The sequence below is a fragment of the Anomaloglossus baeobatrachus genome, chromosome 11 (assembly GCF_048569485.1).
Source record: "Anomaloglossus baeobatrachus isolate aAnoBae1 chromosome 11, aAnoBae1.hap1, whole genome shotgun sequence".
Lineage (NCBI taxonomy): Eukaryota > Metazoa > Chordata > Amphibia > Anura > Aromobatidae > Anomaloglossus > Anomaloglossus baeobatrachus.
Window position 1 is genome coordinate 63,975,063 of NC_134363.1, and position 22,347 is coordinate 63,997,409.

Below are 22,347 nucleotides of genomic sequence, written 5' to 3' on the forward strand. Positions count from 1 at the left end.
TGTTGAGCAGTTTGAGGTCTAGAACGGGACGGAAAGATCCGTCCTTTTTTGGCACCACGAACAAGTTGGAGTAGAAGCCGTGACCATGTTCCTGAGGGGGAACGGGAATCACCACTCCTTCTGCCTTCAGAGCATTCACCGCCTGAAAAAGTGCAGCGGCTCGCTCTGGGGGCGGAGATGTTGTGAAGAAACGAGTTGGAGGACGAGAGCTGAACTCTATCCTGTAACCGTGAGACAGAATGTCTCTCACCCATCGGTCTTGGACATGTGGCCACCAGGCGTCGCAAAAGCGGGAGAGCCTGCCACCGACCGAGGATGCGGTTTTGGGAGGCCGAGAGTCATGAAGAGGCCGCCTTGGTGGCGGTGCCTCCGGCGGTCTTTTTAGGCCGTGACTTAGACCGCCATGCAGAAGGGTTCCTCTGGCCCTTCTCCGACCTGTTTGACGTGGAGGAATGTGACTTGGCCGAAGGCCGAAAAGACTGAAACCTCGATTGAAACTTTCGCTGTTGAGGTTTGTTTTGTTTAGACTGGGGTAAGGACGAGTCCTTTCCCTTGGATTGTTTAATAATTTCGTCCAATTGCTCACCAAACAAACGGTCGCCAGAAAATGGCAAACCGGTTAAGAATTTCTTGGAGGCAGTCTGCCTTCCATTCACGTAGCCACATGGCTCTGCGGACTGCCACCGAATTGGCGGATGCTACCGCTGAACGGCTCACCGAGTCCAGGACGGCGTTCATGGCGTAGGACGAAAAAGCCGACGCCTGAGAAGTCAGAGACACAACCTGCGGAGTAGCGGTGCGTGTGACCGCAGTAATCTCAGACAGACAAGCTGAGATAGCTTGGAGTGCCCACACTGCCGCGAATGCCGGAGCAAAAGATGCTCCTATGGCTTCATAGATGGATTTCATCATGAGCTCTATCTGCCTGTCAGTGGCATCCTTGAGCGATGAGCCATCTGCCACTGAAACCACAGATCTGGCCGCCAGCCTAGAGACTGGAGGATCCACTTTTGGACACTGAGCCCAACCCTTCACTACTTCCGGGGGGGAAGGGATAACGTGTGTCATTAAGGCGCTTAGTAAAACGCTTGTCCGGGTATGCTCTGTGCTTCTGGACAGCATCCCTGAAATTAGAGTGATCGACAAAGGCACTCCGTGTACGTTTGGGAAACCGAAACTGGTGTTTCTCCTGCTGTGAAGCCGCCTCCTCTACAGTTGGAGTTGGAGGAGAAATTTCTAGCACCTGGTTGATGGACGCTATAAGGTCATTTACTATGGCGTCCCCTTCAGGTGTATCTAGATTGAGAGCACCGTCAGGGTCTGAGCCCTGAGCTGCGCCTTCCTCTTCATCCTCTAGAGAGTCCTCATGCCGAGACCCTGAGCAGCGTGATGAAGTGGAGGAAGGTCCCCAGCGAGCCCGCTTCACCGGTCTGGGACTGCGGTCCGAGTCGGAGTCCTCACCGTGGGACCTATGTGTCACCTCAGGAGCAGATTGCTGCGCCAACTGATGGGGACCTGGGGACGAAGAACGTACAGTGCCCTGCATCTGTGTTGTTGGTCTGGACTGCAAGGCTTCTAGTATCTTTGCAGACCATTTGTCCATAGACTGAGCCATGGACTGTGAAAGCGACTCAGACAGTTTGTCAGCCAAAACTGCAAACTCTGTCCCTGTCACCTGGACAGTGGGAACCGGTGTCTCTACCTGAGCCGGGGGTCCCACCAGTGCCTGAGGCTCCGGCTGAGTGAGTGTCACAGGGGCCGAGCATTGCACACAATGAGGGTAGGTGGAACCTGCAGGTAGCATAGCCGCACATGAGGTACAGGTTGCAAAATAAGCCTGTGCCTTGGTACCCTTGCTCTTTGCGGACGACATGTTGTTGTCCTCCAAGAGATAAGTAAGGGATCACCGTGATCACTGAGGGATAGATATATATATATATATATATATATATATATATATATATATATAGCCTCAAGTTAACAGTACAGCCGAACCAGCAAATGTATACACAAAAGATAGATAGATAGATAGATAGATAGATAGATAGATAGATAGATAGATAGATATATATATATATATATATATATACACATATACAGTTCGGCACTCTGGGGGGTCCAGCACCGGCAGACCGGTGTGGCTTACCAACCGCTCTGTGTGGCCACCAGATTCCCTGCCCCGGGTCTCCCTCAGCTGCAGCCAGAAGTTCTCCACCGCAGACTGTGCTGAAAAAATGGCTGACGGCGTTCTCAGAGGAGGAGGGAGGCGTGGGCGTAGTCACAAAAGTGCGAGAATCTGGTGCCCCAGCGTGAGTAGTGAGGGGGGCGGAGGACAGCTCAGTGTACTCCAGACCTCACTGTCGGCGTCATACCGACCGTCCCGCCCTTTTCCCTGACTGGCAGGCCTGGGGGCGGGAGAAATACTATACTAGGCCGCAAAAGCCGGGGACTAAAGTTAAAACCGCGGCCGGCCGGCAGTGCACGGTCGGCGCGGTAGTCCCGGACCCATACCGACGCCGCAGTCGCTGCAGTGTCTGGGCCCAAGGTGCTTTATGCGCCGTCCCAACGGGGACACAGAGTACCTGTGGATGCAGGGCCATGTCCCTGACGATACTCCGTCTCCTGTCCGGCAGATTCCCCCAGGGGCTGCGGAGGGAGACCGGTCCCAGTGTCTGGATGACCGGATAGGATCCCACTTCCCCAGAGCCCCTAAGGGATGGGGAAGGAAAGCGGCATGTGGCTCCAGCCTGTGTACCTGCAATGGGTACCTCAACCTTAACAACACCGCCGACCTGAGTGGGGTGAGAAGGGAGCATGCCGGGGGCCCCATAGGGGCCCTCTTTTCTTCCATCCGATAAAGTCAGCAGCTGCTGCTGACTAAAAACGTGGAGCTTGCGTGAATGTGTGCCTCCTTCAACACAAAGCAAAAAACTGAGGGGCCCGTGATGCACGGGAGGGTGTATAGCAGAGGGGAGGGGTTACACTTTTTAAAGTGTAATTACTTTGTGTGGCCTCCAGAGGCAGAAGCTATACACCCAATTGTCTGGGTCTCCCAATGGAGCGACAAAGAAAGAAAAAAAAAAAAAAAAAAAATTATACTGTAGTTCGCCGGCCACCATGGCATAGGAGAAAAATAAAAACCTCTCCATGCCCCATGGGGACAGGAAAGACACTGGCTGTGGGAGGTGGGAGGGTCCTTTTAAACCTCTTGAACTTCCTGTCCCAATTAGGGCGTGGAGAGACAACCTCCTATGCTGTCGTGGAAGGGACTAGAGAAAACTAAGATCTCTGAAGATGGACTTAACCTTGAGGTTGTTAATATTTTTCAACAATTTTGTTTCTCAAGTCCTCAGGCAATTCTCTTTCTGTTCTCCATGCTTAGTATGGCACACACAATACAAAGATTAAGTCAACTTCTCCCTTTTATCTGGTTTCAGGTGTGATTTTCATATTGACCACGCCTGATACTTGTCACAGGTGAGATTGAATGGGCATCACATACTTGACAGTTTATCAAAAAATTTGGAAAAGCGTTGCTAATTTTGTAAAGCCCATTTTTTGTGGGGGGGGGGGGGGGGTGGTGGTGGTGTGCAAAATGTCCAATTTGCCTTTTTTCCTGTTTTTTTTTGTGTTGCTCCAATACACACAAACGAAATCATGTGTATGACAAAACACGTAATAGCAATAACAGAGAAATAGTTCATTTTCTGGAACAATTTCAAGGGTGCCAACACACGGCCATGACACTATGGCAAACTTCAGAGGCTCACATGACATATGCCACCTACAAACACTATGCAAAGAAGGGAATTTTGTTACTTACCGTAAATTCCTTTTCTTCTAGCTCCTATTGGGAGACCCAGACGATTGGGTGTATAGCACTGCCTCCGGAGGCCACACAAAGCAATTACACTAAAAAGTGTAAGGCCCCTCCCCTTCTGGCTATACACCCCCAGTGGGATCACTGGCTCACCAGTTTTAGTGCAAAAGCAAGAAGGAGGAAAGCCAATAACTGGTTTAAACAAATTCACTCCGAGTAACATCGGAGAACTGAAAACCGTTCAACATGAACAACATGTGTACCCGCAAACAAACCAAAAATCCCGAAGGACAACAGGGCGGGTGCTGGGTCTCCCAATAGGAGCTAGAAGAAAAGGAATTTACGGTAAGTAACAAAATTCCCTTCTTCTTCGGCGCTCCATTGGGAGACCCAGACGATTGGGACGTCCAAAAGCTGTCCCTGGGTGGGTAAAGAATACCTCATGTTAGAGCTGCAAGACAGCCCTCCCCTATAGGGAGGCAACTGCCGCCTGCAGGACTCTTCTACCTAGGCTGGCGTCCGCCGAAGCATAGGTATGCACCTGATAATGTTTGGTGAAAGTGTGCAGACTCGACCAGGTAGCTGCCTGGCACACCTGTTGAGCCGTAGCCTGGTGTCGCAATGCCCAGGACGCACCCACGGCTCTGGTAGAATGGGCCTTCAGCCCTGATGGAACCGGAAGCCCAGCAGAACGGTAGGCTTCAAGAATTGGTTCTTTGATCCATCGAGCCAGGGTGGCCTTAGAAGCCTGCGACCCTTTGCGCTTACCAGCGACAAGGACGAAGAGTGCATCCGAACGGCGCAAGGGCGCCGTGCGGGAAATGTAGATTCTGAGTGCTCTCACCAGATCTAACAAATGTAAATTCTTCTCATACTGATGAACTGCATGAGGACAAAACGAAGGCAAAGAGATATCCTGATTAAGATGAAAAGAGGATACCACCTTCGGGAGAAACTCCTGAATGGGGCGCAGCACTACCTTGTCCTGGTGGAAGACCAGGAAGGGAGCCTTGGATGACAGCGCTGCCAGCTCAGACACTCTCCGAAGAGATGTGATCGCTACCAGAAAAGCCACTTTCTGTGATAGTCTAGAAAGTGAAACCTCCCTCAGAGGCTCGAAGGGCGGCTTCTGGAGAGCAACTAGTACCCTGTTCAGATCCCATGGATCTAACGGCCGCTTGTACGGGGGTACGATATGGCAAACCCCCTGTAGGAACGTGCGCACCTTAGGAAGGCGTGCCAAACGCCTCTGAAAAAAGACGGATAGCGCCGAGACCTGACCTTTAAGGGAGCCGAGCGACAAACCTTTTTCTAACCCAGATTGCAGGAAAGAAAGAAAGGTAGGCAATGCAAATGGCCAGGGAGACACTCCCTGAGCAGAGCACCAGGATGAAGGGAATTTTGTTACTTACCGTAAATTCCTTTTCTTCTAGCTCTTATTGGGAGACCCAGACGATTGGGTGTATAGCACTGCCTCCGGAGGCCACACAAAGCAATTACACTAAAAAGTGTAAGGCCCCTCCCCTTCTGGCTATACACCCCCAGTGGGATCACTGGCTCACCAGTTTTAGTGCAAAAGCAAGAAGGAGGAAAGCCAATAACTGGTTTAAACAAATTCACTCCGAGTAACATCGGAGAACTGAAAACCGTTCAACATGAACAACATGTGTACCCGCAAACAAACCAAAAATCCCGAAGGACAACAGGGCGGGTGCTGGGTCTCCCAATAAGAGCTAGAAGAAAAGGAATTTACGGTAAGTAACAAAATTCCCTTCTTCTTCGGCGCTCCATTGGGAGACCCAGACGATTGGGACGTCCAAAAGCTGTCCCTGGGTGGGTAAAGAATACCTCATGTTAGAGCTGCAAGACAGCCCTCCCCTATAGGGAGGCAACTGCCGCCTGCAGGACTCTTCTACCTAGGCTGGCGTCCGCCGAAGCATAGGTATGCACCTGATAATGTTTGGTGAAAGTGTGCAGACTCGACCAGGTAGCTGCCTGGCACACCTGTTGAGCCGTAGCCTGGTGTCGCAATGCCCAGGACGCACCCACGGCTCTGGTAGAATGGGCCTTCAGCCCTGATGGAACCTGAAGCCCCGCAGAACGGTAGGCTTCAAGAATTGGTTCTTTGATCCATCGAGCCAGGGTGGCCTTAGAAGCCTGCGACCCTTTGCGCTTACCAGCGACGAGGACAAAGAGTGCATCCGAACGGCGCAGGGGCGCTGTGCGGGAAATGTAGATTCTGAGTGCTCTCACCAGATCTAACAAATGTAAATCCTTCTCATACCGATGAACTGCATGAGGATAAAACGAAGGCAAAAAAATATCCTGATTAAGATGAAAAGAGGATACCACCTTCGGGAGAAACTCCTGAATGGGGCGCAGCACTACCTTGTCCTGGTGGAAGACCAGGAAGGGAGCCTTGGAAGACAGCGCTGCTAGCTCAGACACTCTCCGAAGAGATGTGATCGCTACCAGAAAAGCCACTTTCTGTGATAGTCTAGAAAGTGAAACCTCCTTCAGAGGCTCGAAGGGCGGCTTCTGGAGGGCAACTAGTACCCTGTTCAGATCCCATGGATCCAACGGCCGCTTGTACGGGGGAACGATATGGCAAACCCCCTGTAGGAACGTGCGCACCTTAGAAAGTCGTGCTAGATGCTTCTGAAAAAAGACGGATAGCGCCGAGACTTGTCCTTTAAGGGAGCCGAGCGACAAACCTTTTTCTAACCCAGATTGCAGGAAAGAAAGAAGGGTAGGTAATGCAAATGGCCAGGGAGACACTCCCTGAGCAGAGCACCAGGATAAGAATATCCTCCACGTTCTGTGGTAGATCTTAGCGGACGTGGGCTTCCTAGCCTGTCTCATGGTGGCAACGACCCCTTGGGATAATCCTGAAGACGCTAGGATCCAGGACTCAATGGCCACACAGTCAGGTTCAGGGCCGCAGAATTCCGATGGAAAAACGGCCCTTGGGACAGTAAGTCTGGTCGGTCTGGTAGTGCCCACGGTTGGTCGACCGTGAGCTGCCACAGATCCGGATACCACGCCCTCCTCGGCCAGTCTGGGGCGACGAGTATGACGCGGCTGCAATCGGATCTGATCTTGCGTAGCACTCTGGGCAAGAGTGCCAGAGGTGGAAACACATAAGGGAGCCGGAACTGCGACCAATCTTGCACTAGGGCGTCTGCCGCCAGCGCTCTTTGATCGCGAGACCGTGCCATGAAGGTTGGGACCTTGTTGTTGTGCCGGGACGCCATTAGGTCGACGTCCGGCCTTCCCCATCGGCGACAGATTTCCTGAAACACGTCTGGGTGAAGGGACCATTCCCCTGCGTCCATGCCCTGGCGACTGAGGAAGTCTGCTTCCCAGTTTTCTACGCCGGGGATGTGAACTGCGGATATGGTGGAGGCCGTGGCTTCCACCCACATCAGAATCCGCCGGACTTCCTGGAAGGCTTGCCGACTGCGTGTCCCCCCTTGGTGGTTGATGTATGCCACCGCTGTGGAGTTGTCCGACTGAATTCGGATCTGCCTTCCTTCCAGCCACTGCTGGAAGGCTAGTAGGGCAAGATACACTGCTCTGATTTCCAGAACATTGATCTGAAGGGTGGACTCCTGCTGAGTCCACGTACCCTGAGCCCTGTGGTGGAGAAAAACTGCTCCCCACCCTGACAGACTCGCGTCTGTCGTGACCACCGCCCAAGACGGTGGTAGGAAGGATCTTCCCTGTGATAATGAGGTGGGAAGAAGCCACCACTGCAGAGAGTCCTTGGCCGTCTGGGAAAGGGAGACTTTCCTGTCCAGGGATGTTGACTTCCCGTCCCATTGGCGGAGAATGTCCCATTGAAGTGGGCGCAGATGAAACTGCGCAAACGGAACCGCCTCCATTGCCGCCACCATCTTCCCGAGGAAGTGCATGAGGCGTCTTAAGGAGTGCGACTGACTTTGAAGGAGAGCCTGCACCCCAGTCTGTAGAGACCGCTGCTTGTCCAGCGGAAGCTTCACTATCGCTGAGAGAGTATGAAACTCCATGCCAAGATACGTTAGTGATTGGGTCGGTGACAGATTTGACTTTGAGAAGTTGATGATCCACCCGAACGTCTGGAGAGTCTCCAGTGCAACAGTCAAGCTGAGTTGGCAAGCCTCTTGAGAGGGTGCCTTGACCAGTAGATCGTCCAAGTAAGGGATCACAGAGTGTCCCTGAGAGTGCAAGACTGCTACCACTGCCGCCATGATCTTGGTGAACACCCGTGGGGCTGTCGCCAGACCAAATGGCAGAGCTACGAACTGAAGATGGTCGTCTCCTATCACGAAGCGTAGAAAGCGTTGGTGCTCTGTAGCAATCGGCACGTGGAGATAAGCATCCTTGATGTCTATTGATGCTAGGAAATCTCCTTGAGACATTGAGGCAATGACTGAGCGGAGGGATTCCATCCGGAACCGCCTTGCGTTCACATGCTTGTTGAGCAGTTTTAGGTCCAGAACAGGACGGAATGAGCCGTCCTTTTTTGGCACCACAAAGAGATTGGAGTAAAAACCTTGACCTCGTTCCTGAAGAGGAACAGGGACCACCACTCCTTCTGCTCTTAGAGAATTCACCGCCTGCAGAAGGGCATCTGCTCGGTCGGGATGTGGGGAAGTTCTGAAGAACCGAGGCGGAGGACGAGAACTGAACTCTATCCTGTACCCGTGAGACAAAATGTCTGTTACCCACCGGTCTTTGACCTGTGGCAGCCAAATGTCGCAAAAGCGGGAGAGCCTGCCACCGACCGAGGATGCGGAGGGAGGCGGCCGAAAGTCATGAGGCAGCCGCCTTGGAAGCGGTACCTCCGGTTGCTTTCTTGGGGCGTGAGTGAGCCCGCCAGGAATCAGAGCTCCTTTGCTCTTTCTGAGTCCCTTTGGACGAGGAGAATTGGGGCTTGCCCGAGCCTCGAAAGGACCGAAACTTTGACTGCCACTTCCTCTGTGGAGGTTTGCTTGATCTGGGCTGGGGTAAGGAGGAGTCCTTACCTTTGGACTGTTTAATGATTTCCGCCAATTGCTCACCAAACAGTCTGTCTCCAGATAATGGCAAGCTGGTTAAACATTTTTTAGAAGCAGAATCTGCTTTCCATTCTTTTAACCACAAGGCTCTGCGCAAAACTACAGAGTTGGCGGATGCCATTGAGGTACGGCTCGTAGAGTCCAGTACCGCATTGATAGCGTAGGTCGCAAACGCAGACATTTGTGTAGTTAGGGACGCCACTTGCGGCACTGCTGGACGTATGAGAGAGTCCACCTGTGCCAGACCAGCTGAAATAGCTTGGAGCGCCCACACAGCCGCGAATGCTGGAGCAAACGACGCGCCGATAGCTTCATAGACAGATTTCAACCAAAGGTCCATCTGTCTGTCATTGGCATCTTTAAGTGAAGCCCCATCCTCCACTGCAACTATGGATCTAGCTGCAAGCCTGGATATTGGAGGGTCCACTTTTGGACACTGGGTCCAGCGTTTGACCACGTCAGGGGGAAAAGGATAACGTGTATCCTTAAAGCGTTTAGAAAAACGCTTGTCCGGATAAGTATTGTGTTTCTGGATGGATTCTCTGAAGTCAGAGTGGTCCAGAAAAGTACTCAATTTACGCTTGGGATACAGGAAATGGAATTTCTCCTGCTGTGCAGCTGCCTCCTCTGCAGAAGGGGCTGGGGGAGAAATATCCAACAGCCTATTGATGGCCGCTATAAGGTCATTTACCATGGCGTCACTATCTGGCGTATCCAAATTGAGTGCGGCGTCAGGACAAGACTCCTGATCACCCACCTCTGAGTCATCATATAGAGACCCTTCTCGCTGAGACCCTGATCCGCGTGATGACGTGGAGGGTCTCTCCCAGCGAGCTCGCTTAGGCGGACTGGGACTGTCATCGGAGTCAGAGCCCTCAGCCTGTGATGCCTGGGACCCCCTTGAATTACGGATTAATTCCAGCTGAGGGGGGCCGGGGAACATAGACACAGCGGTGTCCATGGTCTGAGCAACTGGCCTGGACTGCAAGGTTTCCAGGATTTTTGCCATAGTCACAGACATTTTATCAGCAAAAACTGCAAATTCTGACCCCGTCACCGGGGCAGGGTTCGCAGGCGACTCTGCCTGGGCTACCACCACCATAGGCTCTGGCTGACGAAGTGCCACTGGGACTGAACATTGCACACAATGAGAGTCGTTGGAGCCTGCTGGTAGATTAGCCCCACATGCTGTACAAGCAGTGTAAGCAGCCCTTGCCTTGGCACCCTTGCGTTTTGTGGATGACATGTTGTTGTCTCCCCAGAGTAATATAGGGTATACAGCCAAGAAGCGACCAAACAGTGCAGTATATATATATATATAAATATATCTGGTACAGCGAAAAACAGTACACAAATATAACACTGTGGCACTAGTGGGGCCGCACGTATGTGCTGCTTACCGCCCGCTTAGCGCGGGTGTGTGGTCGCCAGAAAACCCTAGCCTGGGTCCCCCAGAGCCTGCGTCCGTTCTCCAGCCAGACTGCATGTGTATAATGGCTGCCGGCGTCCTGGGGAGCTGCAAGCCTGGGGGCGGGCCTAGGGCGTGCACAGAGAAAAAGCGCGAAGCCTGTGTCCTACTGTGCTCAGTGAGAGGGCTGGAGCATGTAAATCGTGCTCCAGCCCTCGGCGCTGCCGATTGAACAACGTCTCTCCCCTACCCTGATTGACAGGGTGGGGGGCGTTAACGAAGCGGAGCTAGGCCGCAGAACAAACCGGGAACTAAAGTTAGAAGCGCCGCCGCCGTAAAAGCGCGGTCGGCGCGTCCCCGGCGCACTACAAGTCGCAGCTGCGCCGCCGCTCCAGGGGCGGTCGGCGCGGCGATCCACACACATAAAGTCCCCCAGTAATCTGCGGGGACTATAAGCCCAGCGCACAGCGCTACAGTCCCCGGCGCACTAGCACACCCAGCAAGTCTGGGATGTGCGTGGCCTGTCATACGGGGACACAGAGTACCTGAAAGTTGCAGGGCCTTGTCCCTGAACGGCACTCCCGCTCCACATCCAGCAGGTTCTATGGGTCTGTGGATGGAGCCTGGCCTCAGGGCTTGGTGGCCGGTAAGATCCCACTTCCTCAGAGCCCCACAGGGGGATGGGGAAGGAAAACAGCATGTGGGCTCCAGCCTCCGTACCCGCAATGGGTACCTCAACCTTACAAACCACAAGTGGGGTAAGAAGGGAGCATGCTGGGGGCCCCATATGGGCCCTCTTTTCTTCCATCCGATATAGTCAGCAGCTACTGCTGACTAAACAGTGGAGCTATGCGTGGATGTCTGACCTCCTTCGCACAAAGCAGAAAACTGGTGAGCCAGTGATCCCACTGGGGGTGTATAGCCAGAAGGGGAGGGGCCTTACACTTTTTAGTGTAATTGCTTTGTGTGGCCTCCGGAGGCAGTGCTATACACCCAATCATCTGGGTCTCCCAATGGAGCGCCGAAGAAAGCGACATTTCTGAATATCAGCAAAGACAATACCGCATTCACTTACTATACATGTATGATGTAAGCTGAATGTCTACTGCCTGAAACTCACCTGAAACTGGCGCAAGTCCCAAATCTTGAGGACGCCATCATCACCTCCACTGACGATAAAAGGCTCATGTTGGTTCCAGCCGATCACGTTTACGTCGCTCTCGTGTGCCTGGCAGGCGGTCAGCATGCACGCCTTGTTAGGAGCTGCTCGGATGTCCCAAATACGAATTGAAGCATCGACTGAGCAGGAGGCGAAAACCTGTTGAATAAATCATTAGGAGCTGAAAATATTCATCTGTGGTCATCTGTCATTTCAGATCCTAAGATCGATAAATCTATCTCACAGTTGGCAGTGGCCTACAGGAGCCTCTTACTACAGGATCCACTGGTCACATAGAAGTGGCTGAGCTGCAACATCACTGCACAAATTAGACCACTGCTACATTGGTATTTCAATGAATATCTGAACAATTCTTAAGGGGCTGTCCGCTACTTAAAAACAATTTAAAATGGGATTGTGGCAATGCTTTTAACAAAAACCAGATCCCCGACATTCCTCCATAATACTACCGGTGTCCACGGATATTCACTTGACTTCCTTTCCCAGTGGGGTATCAGGCGATTGGCTAGTGAGGACAGTATCTTGTCGCCAAGACAGATCAATGTCACTGATTGACTGCAGCGGTTACCTGACTCATCACTTCCTTCTAGAAGAGGAAACCAGGAAATCAAAGGACACTAGAAGTGGTATGGAGGCATGGCAAAGGATGGTAGGGTTAAACTTGTCAGCCCATTTAAAAAATGTATATATATATATATATATGTGTCAACATAGCAATATCTCAATGAAGTGCTAGGGTTAAAGAGGTTGGCCACTACTCAGGACACCCCTCCTCAATTGCTATATTTCCCCATGTAAAATAACAGCACCCCTCCGATGTGAGCGCCATTCCGGTGACGTCAGTTCCAGGGCTCGTGTGAGGTTATGTCACAAGTACAGTGTCCATTTTAGGGCACGATCATATATCAGTGTTAAACATTAGAAATGCCCTGAGGCCCGACCACTGACCACTGACAGTTACCTATAGCTAAGTTCTTGAGTGGGTACAAAAGTGTTGGACACTGATATATGATCATGTGATAAAATGGCCACTGTACACGAGAGCCCAGTAGCCAATCAGGGGCTGCGTCTTTCACTTCCTTTGGATGTAGCAGACATTTGGATGAAGTCATAGATAGCAGCAGCTCTCCCTTCTTCCACATACCGGTAGTGTTCATAGGACGTCTATGGAAAGTGGCCAGTGACTGGTTGCAGGTCTCAACCTCACGTGAGCCCTGGGGCAGACTGATGCTATCAACGTTTTGGCAGAGGAGAGTATCTACTTACCGTGGCTTCAGTTGGTGACCACTGCAGATCCTCCACAGACTTGGTGTGACCAGTGAAAGGCCTTTGGTCGACGTGCCAGGACCCTCCTTCTTTAGGATTCCATAAGTGAATGTTCTTGTTACAGTCTCCAGTAATCAATCGGCCTGGAGAGGACAAGACAGAACATTATAACAGACATCGTGAAGGAGGTTTTATAAACAAAAAAATACATCTCTAAGTGAACTACGAACTGTTAAAAAAAAAAAAAAAAATATCTGTCACCAGGTTTTTGCCACCTAATTATAGCAGCATGATGCAGAGACAGAGAGCCTGATTCCAGCGATGTGTCACTTACTGGACAGCTTAGTGTAGTTTTGATAAAGAAGGGAATTTTGTTTACTTACCGTAAATTCCTTTTCTTCTAGCTCCTATTGGGAGACCCAGACAATTGGTGTATAGCTTCTGCCTCCGGAGGCCACACAAAGTATTACACTTTAAAAAGTGTAACCCCTCCCCTCTGCTATACACCCTCCCGTGCATCACGGGCTCCTCAGTTTTGGTGCAAAAGCAGGAAGGAGGAAACTTATAAATTGGTCTAAGGTAAATTCAATCCGAAGGATGTTCGGAGAACTGAAACCATGAACCAAAAGAACAATTCAACATGAACAAAATGTGTACACCAAAGAACAACAGCCCGAAGGGAACAGGGGCGGGTGCTGGGTCTCCCAATAGGAGCTAGAAGAAAAGGAATTTACGGTAAGTAAACAAAATTCCCTTCTTTGTCGCTCCATTGGGAGACCCAGACAATTGGAACGTCCAAAAGCAATCCCTGGGTGGGTAAAAGAATACCTCGATAAAAAGAGCCGAAACGGCCCCCTCTTACAGGTGGGCAACCGCCGCCTGAAGGACTCGCCTACCTAGACTGGTGTCTGCCGAAGCATAGGTATGCACCTGATAGTGTTTCGTGAAGGTGTGCAGACTAGACCACGTAGCTGCCTGACACACCTGCTGAGCCGTAGCCCGGTGCCGCAATGCCCAGGACGCACCCACGGCTCTGGTAGAATGGGCTTTCAGCCCTGAAGGAAGCGGAAGCCCAGAAGAACGGTAGGCCTCAAGAATCGGTTCCTTGATCCACCGAGCCAAGGTTGACTTGGAAGCCTGCGAACCCTTACGCTGGCCAGCGACAAGGACAAAGAGCGCATCTGAACGACGCAGGGGCGCCGTGCGAGACACGTAGTCGGAGTGCTCTCACCAGATCTAAGTAGTAACACGGAAAACAGCTGTGGAAAAACAAGCGCAATAGGGTCTTACCCCAATATGTAAGGGGTAGGGATAGGGGAGTAAACCTACTCACCAAATGCAGTTGTGAGAAGCCACAACTACTATAATCGCATGTATCAAACGATCCAAGGCTGCAGCCACCAATATGGTAGATAACAGAGAGCACAAGAGAGAGGTGTTCAATGCCGCGCCAATAGATCACTTCAGAAGATGTTCAGATCAGTGTCACTTTATTGTCATTCAGGTCGACGCGTTTCTGGGGCATCTGCCCCCTTCATCAGGACCACCAGAAAAAGAAATAACATCCAATCATTTTTTGATTTGATTGGATGTTATTTCTTTTTCTGGTGGTCCTGATGAAGGGGGCAGATGCCCCAGAAACGCGTCGAACTGAATGACAATAAAGTGACACTGATCTGAACATCTTCTGAAGTGATCTATTGGCGCGGCATTGAACACCTCTCTCTTGTGCTCTCTGCAGATCTAAGTAGTGCAAATCCTTTTCACATTGGTGAACTGGATGAGGGCAAAAAGAAGGTAAGGAGATATCCTGATTGAGATGAAACGGGGATACCACCTTAGGGAGAAATTCCGGGACCGGACGCAGAACCACCTTATCCTGGTGAAACACCAGGAAGGGGGCTTTGCATGACAGCGCTGCAAGCTCAGACACTCTCCGGAGTGATGTAACTGCCACTAGAAATGCCACCTTCTGCGAAAGACGTGATAGAGAGACATCCCGCAGCGGCTCGAAAGGTGGTTTCTGAAGAGCCGTTAGCACCCTGTTAAGGATCCCAGGGTTCCAGCGGACGCTTGTAAGGTGGGACTATGTGGCAAACTCCCTGCAGGAACGTGCGGACCTGCGGAAGCCTGGCTAGGCGCTTTTGAAAAAATACGGAGAGCGCCGATACTTGTCCCTTGAGAGAGCCGAGTGACAAACCCTTGTCCATTCCGGATTGAAGGAATGAAAGAAAAGTTGGTAAGGCAAACGGCCATGGAATAAAACCATTATCAGAGCACCAGGATAAGAAGATTTGCCAAGACCTGTAATAGATCTTGGCGGACGTTGGTTTCCTGGCCTGTCTCATGGTGGCAATGACATCCTGAGATAACCCTGAAGACGCTAGGAGCCAGGACTCAATGGCCACACAGTCAGGTTGAGGGCCACAGAATTCAGATGGAAAAACGGCCCTTGTGACAGCAAGTCTGGGCGGTCTGGAAGCGCCCACGGTTGACCCGTGAGATGCCACAGATCCGGGTACCACGACCGCCTCGGCCAGTCTGGAGCAACGAGAATGGCGCGACGGCAGTCGGACCTGATCTTGCGTAACACTCTGGGCAGCATCGCCAGAGGAGGAAACACATAAGGCAGTCGAAACTGCGACCAATCCTGAACTAGCGCGTCTGCCGCCAGAGCTCTGTGATCTTGAGACCGAGCCATGAATGCCGGGACTTTGTTGTTGTGCCGTGACGCCATGAGATCGACGTCCGGCGTTCCCCAGCGCCGACAGATCTCTCGAAACACGTCTGGGTGAAGAGACCATTCCCCCGCGTCCATGCCCTGACGACTGAGAAAATCTGCTTCCCAGTTTTCTACGCCCGGGATGTGAACTGCGGAGATGGTGGAGGCTGTGGCTTCCACCCACTGCAGAATCCGCTGGACTTCCTGGAAGGCATGACGACTGCGCGTGCCGCCCTGGTGGTTGATGTATGCGACGGCAGTGGCGTTGTCCGACTGGATACGGATCTGTCTGCCCTCCAGCCACCGATGGAAAGCCAATAGGGCTAGATACACTGCCCTTATCTCCAGAACATTGATCTGAAGGGAAGACTATCGGAGTCCAGGTTCCCTGAGCCCTGTGGTGGAGAAAAACCGCTCCCCACCCTGACAGGCTCGCGTCCGTGGTGACCACAGCCCAGGTTGGGAGTAGGAAGGATTTTCCCTGCGATAGAGAATTGGGAAGGAGCCACCACTGAAGAGACGTCTTGGTTGCAAGGGAAAGAGAGACGTTCCTGTCGAGGGAAGTCGACCTCCTGTCCCATTTGCGGAGAATGTCCCATTGGAGTGGCCGCACATGGAATTGCGCGAACGGCACTGCCTCCATCGCTGCCACCATCTTCCCCAGGAAGTTCATGAGGCGCCTCAAGGGGTGTGACTGACCCCGAAGAAGAGATTGCACCCCTGCCTGCAGAGAAAGCTGTTTGTCCAGCGGTAGCTTGACTACCGCTGACTGTGTATGAAACTCCATCCCGAGGTAAGTAAGTGATTGGGTCGGTGTCAACTTGGATTTCGGGAAGTTGATGATCCACCCGAACTGCTGGAGAGTCGCCAGAGCGACTGTAAGGCTGTGTTGACACACCACCCGAGAAGGTGCCCTGACTAGGAGATCGTCTAAGTAGGGAATCACCGAGTCGCCCTGAGAGTGTAGGACCGCCACAACGGATGCCATGACTTTTGGTGAAAACCCGTGGGGCTGTCGCCAGGCCGAAAGGCAATGCCACGAACTGAAGGTGTTCGTCCCCGATGGCGAAACGCAAGAAGCGTTGATGTTCGGGTGCGATCGGCAGGTGGAGATAAGCATCCTTGATGTCGATCGATGCTAGGAAGTCTCCTTGTGACATCGAGGCGATGACCGAGCGGAGAGATTCCATCCGAAACCGTCTGGTGCTCACATGTCTGTTGAGTAGTTTGAGGTCCAGAACGGGACGGAATGATCCGTCCTTTTTTGGCACCACGAACAAGTTGGAGTAAAATCCGCGACCACGTTCCTGAGGGGGAACGGGGATCACAACTCCTGTCTTCAGAGCGTCCACTGCCTGAAAAAGTGCGTCGGCCCGAGCGGGGGGCGGAGAGGTTCTGAAGAAACGAGTCGGAGGACGAGAGCTGAACTCTATCCTGTAACCGTGAGACAGAATGTCTCTCACCCATCGGTCTTGAACATGTGGCCACCAGGCGTCGCAAAAGCAGGAGAGCCTGCCACCGACCGAGGATGCGGCTTGGGGATGCCGAGAGTCATGAGGAGGCAGCCTTGGAGGCAGTGCCTCCTGCGGCCTTTTGGGGGCGTGACTTGGACCGCCACGCATAGGAGTTCCTCTGGCCTTTCTCCGGCCTGCTGGACGAAGAGGATTGGGGCTTGGCGGAGGGACGAAAGGACCGAAACCTTGATTGTATTTTTCGTTGCTGAGGTCTCTTAGGTTTGGACTGGGGTAAGGAGGAGTCCTTTCCATTGGATTCCTTAATAATCTCATCCAATCGTTCGCCAAACAAGCGGTCGCCAGAAAACGGCAAACCGGTTAAGAACCTCTTGGAGGCCGAGTCTGCCTTCCATTCGCGCAGCCACATGGCCCTGCGGACTGCCACAGAGTTAGCGGATGCCACCGCTGTACGGCTAGCAGAGTCTAGGACTGCGTTTATGGCGTAGGAAGAAAAAGCTGACGCTTGAGAAGTCAAAGACGCAACCTGCGGAGCAGAATTACGTGTGACCGCATTAATCTCAGCCAGACAAGCTGAGATAGCTTGGAGTGCCCACACGGCTGCAAAGGCCGGGGCAAAAGACGCGCCCGTGGCTTCATAGATGGATTTCACCAGGAGCTCTATCTGCCTGTCAGTGGCATCTTTTAGTGATGAGCCATCTGCAACCGATACCACAGATCTAGCCGCCAGCCTAGAGACTGGAGGATCCACCTTGGGACATTGAGCCCAACCCTTAACTACTTCAGAGGGGAAGGGGTAACGTGTGTCAGTAAGGCGCTTAGTAAAGCGCTTGTCCGGAACCGCTCTGGGCTTCTGGACAGCATCTCTGAAGTTAGAGTGATCGAAAAACGCACTCCGTGTACGTTTGGGGATCCGAAACTGGTGTTTCTCCTGCTGAGAAGCCGACTCCTCTACAGGTGGAGGCGGGGGAGAGAGATCTAACACCTGGTTGATGGACGAGATAAGATCATTTACTAAGGCGTCCCCTTCAGGTGTATCAAGGTTGAGGGCGACGTCAGGGTCAGAGCCCTGAGCTGCGACGTCCGCCTCGTCCTCCAGCGAGTCCTCAAGCTGGGAACCCGAGCAGCGTGAAGAAGTCGGGGAAGATTCCCAGCGAGCCCGCTTAGCCTGTCTAGGACTGTGGTCCGGGCAGGAGTCCTCCACGTGAGACCTAGGGCCCAACCTGGGAGCGCGCTGCGGTGCGGACCGAGAGGGGCCTGGAGGCGACGATCCAACAGGGGCCGGGGCCTGTGTAAGGACCGGTCTGGACTGCAAAGCTTCAAGCAGCTTGGCAGACCATTTGTCCATAGACTGAGCCATGGATTGTGAAAGTGACTCAGAGAGTCTCTCAGCAAAAGAGGCGAACTCTGTCCCTGCCGCCTGGACAGGGGGAGCAGGGGGGTCTACATGAGCCGAGGGGCCCACTAGTGACCGAGGCTCCGGCTGAGCAAGCGAAACAGGGGTCGAGCATTGCTCACAGTGAGGGTAGGTGGAACCCGCAGGTAACATAGCCCCACAAGAGGTACAGGCCGCAAAAAAACCCTGTGCCTTAGCACCTTTGCTCCTTGTGGACGACATGCTGTTGTCTCCTAGGAGAGTGATCACTGAGGGTATATGGGAAAGGGTATACAGCCCGACCGAACAGAAATATATATATAAATACGTATCTATTCCGGCACCCTAGGGGGACCAGCACCGGGTGACCGGTGTGGCTTACCGACCGCTAAAAAGCGGAGTGTGTGTCCTCCAGATTCCCTGCCTTAGGTCTCCCAGAGCTGCAGAGCTCTTCCCTGAGAATCCTCCACCGGCAGAATGCCAAAAAAATGGCTGCCGGAGCTCTCAGGGGAGGAGTGGAGCCGTGGGCGGCGCCAGGAAAGTGCGGGAATCTGGGGTCCCCACAGTGATCAGTGAGGGGGGAGGAAACATACAGGATGCTCCGGCCCTCACATCCGACGTCAGGTCGGCAGTCCCGCCCTTACCCCTGACAGGCAGGCCCGGGGGCGGGATATTTGCTACTAGGCCGCGATGAAGCCGGGGACTAAATTTAAGACCGCGCCCGACAAGCAGGCGCGGAAGTCCGCCGGCCTTCTCCATTCAGCAGCTGCTGCAGCGTCCGGGAAGAAGGCGCTCCCTGCACAGTCCCCATGGGGACACAGAGTACCTTAGAGTTGCAGGGCCCGGTCCCTGAGGATGAATAGACTCCGGTCCGGCAGATTCCCACAGGGGCTGCGGAGGGAGCACGGTCCCAGTAAATGGATGACCGGTCAGGATCCCACTTCTCCCAGAGCCGCTAAGGGATGGTGAAGGAGACGGCATGAGGCTCCGGCCTTTGTACCCGCAATGGGTACCTCAACCTTAACAACACCGCCGACGTAGTGGGGTGAGAAGGGAACATGCCGGGGGCCCCGTGGGGGGCCCTCTTTTCTTCCAACCGATATAACTAATATGAGAATGCATGAGTGGATGTGTGCCTCCTTCCACACAAAGCATAAAACTGAGGAGCCCGTGATGCACGGGAGGGTGTATAGGCAGAGGGGAGGGGTTACACTTTTTAAAGTGTAATACTTTGTGTGGCCTCCGGAGGCAGAAGCTATACACCAATTGTCTGGGTCTCCCAATGGAGCGACAAAGAAATCATTGTTTAATCAGCAGTAGATTATCATTACAGGACTACTTGTGCTGCAGGTAGTCCAGCATATTCATGAGTCGTGTATAACTGCTAGTTATGCAGCAGAGAAAAGTGATTTTATCAAAATGACAAGAAACAGCTCTCTCTACATTATGCTGCTCTCAGGTGAGGTAGCAAAACCTGGTGACAGATTCCCTTTAAATCAGAAGCACAGAGCTACAGTGCCCACATCAATGACTGGTTACTATAATAGATACATTACATAAGGATCAATTTATACGCACGGCCGTCCCTTACCTGCTGTCTTTGGAGACCAGTCCATGGCAAATCCCTCAGTCATATGGCCAGAAAAAGAAAAGACGGGTTTGATATTTGCTTGTTCTTCTTTTAGAAACGCTGCCAACGTCTGCGAGTCGGACACGGCCGCCAATTGCTTTTGCAGATCATAGATTTCTACTTGGCCTTTTTCTGACCAAACAGCGGCGACCGGAGTGTCCAAAAGAGTAGAGACCTGAAGAGAAATCCAGAGTACTGACATCATCAGATCTAAGGTCTGTCCTGTAATGTGCAGCTACACAATCTCCTACAGTGAACGCTGAAAATAACAGGAAAAAATAATCCAAAAATACAAAGGATCTTTTGCCCAATCGCTGGACAGACGGATGTTACACTCAGACTATACCAAAATTCCAGTTACAAAAAAATAAATAAATGTCACAATTTGCATAACAAAGGGCATGAAAAATAAATGTCCAATCATGTGTGTTGCTTCCATTTTTTAAAGCAGGTTTGCTGACAAACAAGATTCAGTCCAAGAATAAAATATACACGCCCCGATGTAATCAGTGAGGGCTCATCTCAGATTCAATAACACTCAACCCTTGCACTTTCCCATGGAAATCTTAATTATTAAAAGGGAATCTGTCACCAGGTTTATACTATGTAATCTGAGAGCAGCATAATGTATTAACAGAGACCCTGATTCCAGTGATGTGTCACTTAGCTTACTAGGAGCAGACATTGTGATGCAATCACTGCTTTCTCTGCTGCAGATCAATCAGAGCTCAGAATTTATAAGGCTAGTTTCACACTTGCGTTGGAAGGCTTCCGTTGCATTGCGTTGTGTGACGGATGCAACAGATGTGTTGCATGTAGTGGCACAACGGATCATACAAAACGGAATTTTTTTTTTTTCCTTTCCTTTTACCGGCGGCAGACTATTGTGAACGATCAGCTGATCGCTCACAGCAGCCGGTCGCCGGGTGATCAGCTGATCGCTCACAGCAGCCGGTCGCCGGGTGATCAGCTGATCGCTCACAGCAGCCGGTCGCCAAGTGATCAGCTGATCGCTCACAGCAGCCAGTCGCCGGGTGATCAGCTGATCGCTCACAGCAGCCAGTCGCCGGGTGATCAGCTGATCGCTCACAGCAGCCAGTCGCCGGGTGATCAGCTGATCGCTCACAGCAGCCAGTCGCCGGGTGATCAGCTGATCGCTCACAGCAGCCAGTCGCCGGGTGATCAGCTGATCGCTCACAGCAGCCAGTCGCCGGGTGATCAGCTGATCGCTCACAGCAGCCAGTCGCCGGGTGATCAGCTGATCGCTCACAGCAGCCAGTCGCCGGGTGATCAGCTGATCGCTCACAGCAGCCAGTCGCCGGGTGATCAGCTGATCGCTCACAGCAGCCAGTCGCCGGGTGATCAGCTGATCGCTCACAGCAGCCAGTCGCCGGGTGATCAGCTGATCGCTCACAGCAGCCAGTCGCCGGGTGATCAGCTGATCGCTCACAGCAGCCAGTCGCCGGGTGATCAGCTGATCGCTCACAGCAGCCAGTCGCCGGGTGATCAGCTGATCGCTCACAGCAGCCGGTCGCCGGGTGATCAGCTGATCGCTCACAGCAGCCGGTCGCCGGGTGATCAGCTGATCGCTCACAGCAGCCGGTCGCCGGGTGATCAGCTGATCGCTCACAGCAGCCGGTCGCCGGGTGATCAGCTGATCGCTCACAGCAGCCGGTCGCCGGGTGATCAGCTGATCGCTCACAGCAGCCGGTCGCCGGGTGATCAGCTGATCGCTCACAGCAGCCGGTCGCCGGGTGATCAGCTGATCGCTCACAGCAGCCGGTCGCCGGGTGATCAGCTGATCGCTCACAGCAGCCGGTCGCCGGGTGATCAGCTGATCGCTCACAGCAGCCGGTCGCCGGGTGATCAGCTGATCGCTCACAGCAGCCGGTCGCCGGGTGATCAGCTGATCGCTCACAGCAGCCGGTCGCCGGGTGATCAGCTGATCGCTCACAGCAGCCGGTCGCCGGGTGATCAGCTGATCGCTCACAGCAGCCGGTCGCCGGGTGATCAGCTGATCGCTCACAGCAGCCGGTCGCCGGGTGATCAGCTGATCGCTCACAGCAGCCGGTCGCCGGGTGATCAGCTGATCGCTCACAGCAGCCGGTCGCCGGGTGATCAGCTGATCGCTCACAGCAGCCGGTCGCCGGGTGATCAGCTGATCGCTCACAGCAGCCGGTCGCCGGGTGATCAGCTGATCGCTCACAGCAGCCGGTCGCCGGGTGATCAGCTGATCGCTCACAGCAGCCGGTCGCCGGGTGATCAGCTGATCGCTCACAGCAGCCGGTCGCCGGGTGATCAGCTGATCGCTCACAGCAGCCAGTCGCCGGGTGATCAGCTGATCGCTCACAGCAGCCAGTCGCCGGGTGATCAGCTGATCGCTCACAGCAGCCAGTCGCCGGGTGATCAGCTGATCGCTCACAGCAGCCAGTCGC

General features: G+C 53.0%; 1 protein-coding gene across 1 annotated transcript in view; it reads right to left on the reverse strand.

The window, feature by feature from the left end:
- The window catches only part of GRWD1 (glutamate rich WD repeat containing 1), a 70,697-nt gene that overhangs the window by 22,031 nt on the left and 26,319 nt on the right, over positions 1–22,347 (reverse strand). The window contains exons 4-6 of the mRNA XM_075329444.1: positions 19,874–20,087; positions 12,714–12,856; positions 11,388–11,585 (exon numbers count right to left, since the gene is read on the reverse strand). Coding sequence (XP_075185559.1) covers positions 11,388–11,585; positions 12,714–12,856; positions 19,874–20,087 — 555 coding nt within the window. The remainder of the gene's footprint in view (positions 1–11,387; positions 11,586–12,713; positions 12,857–19,873; positions 20,088–22,347) is intronic.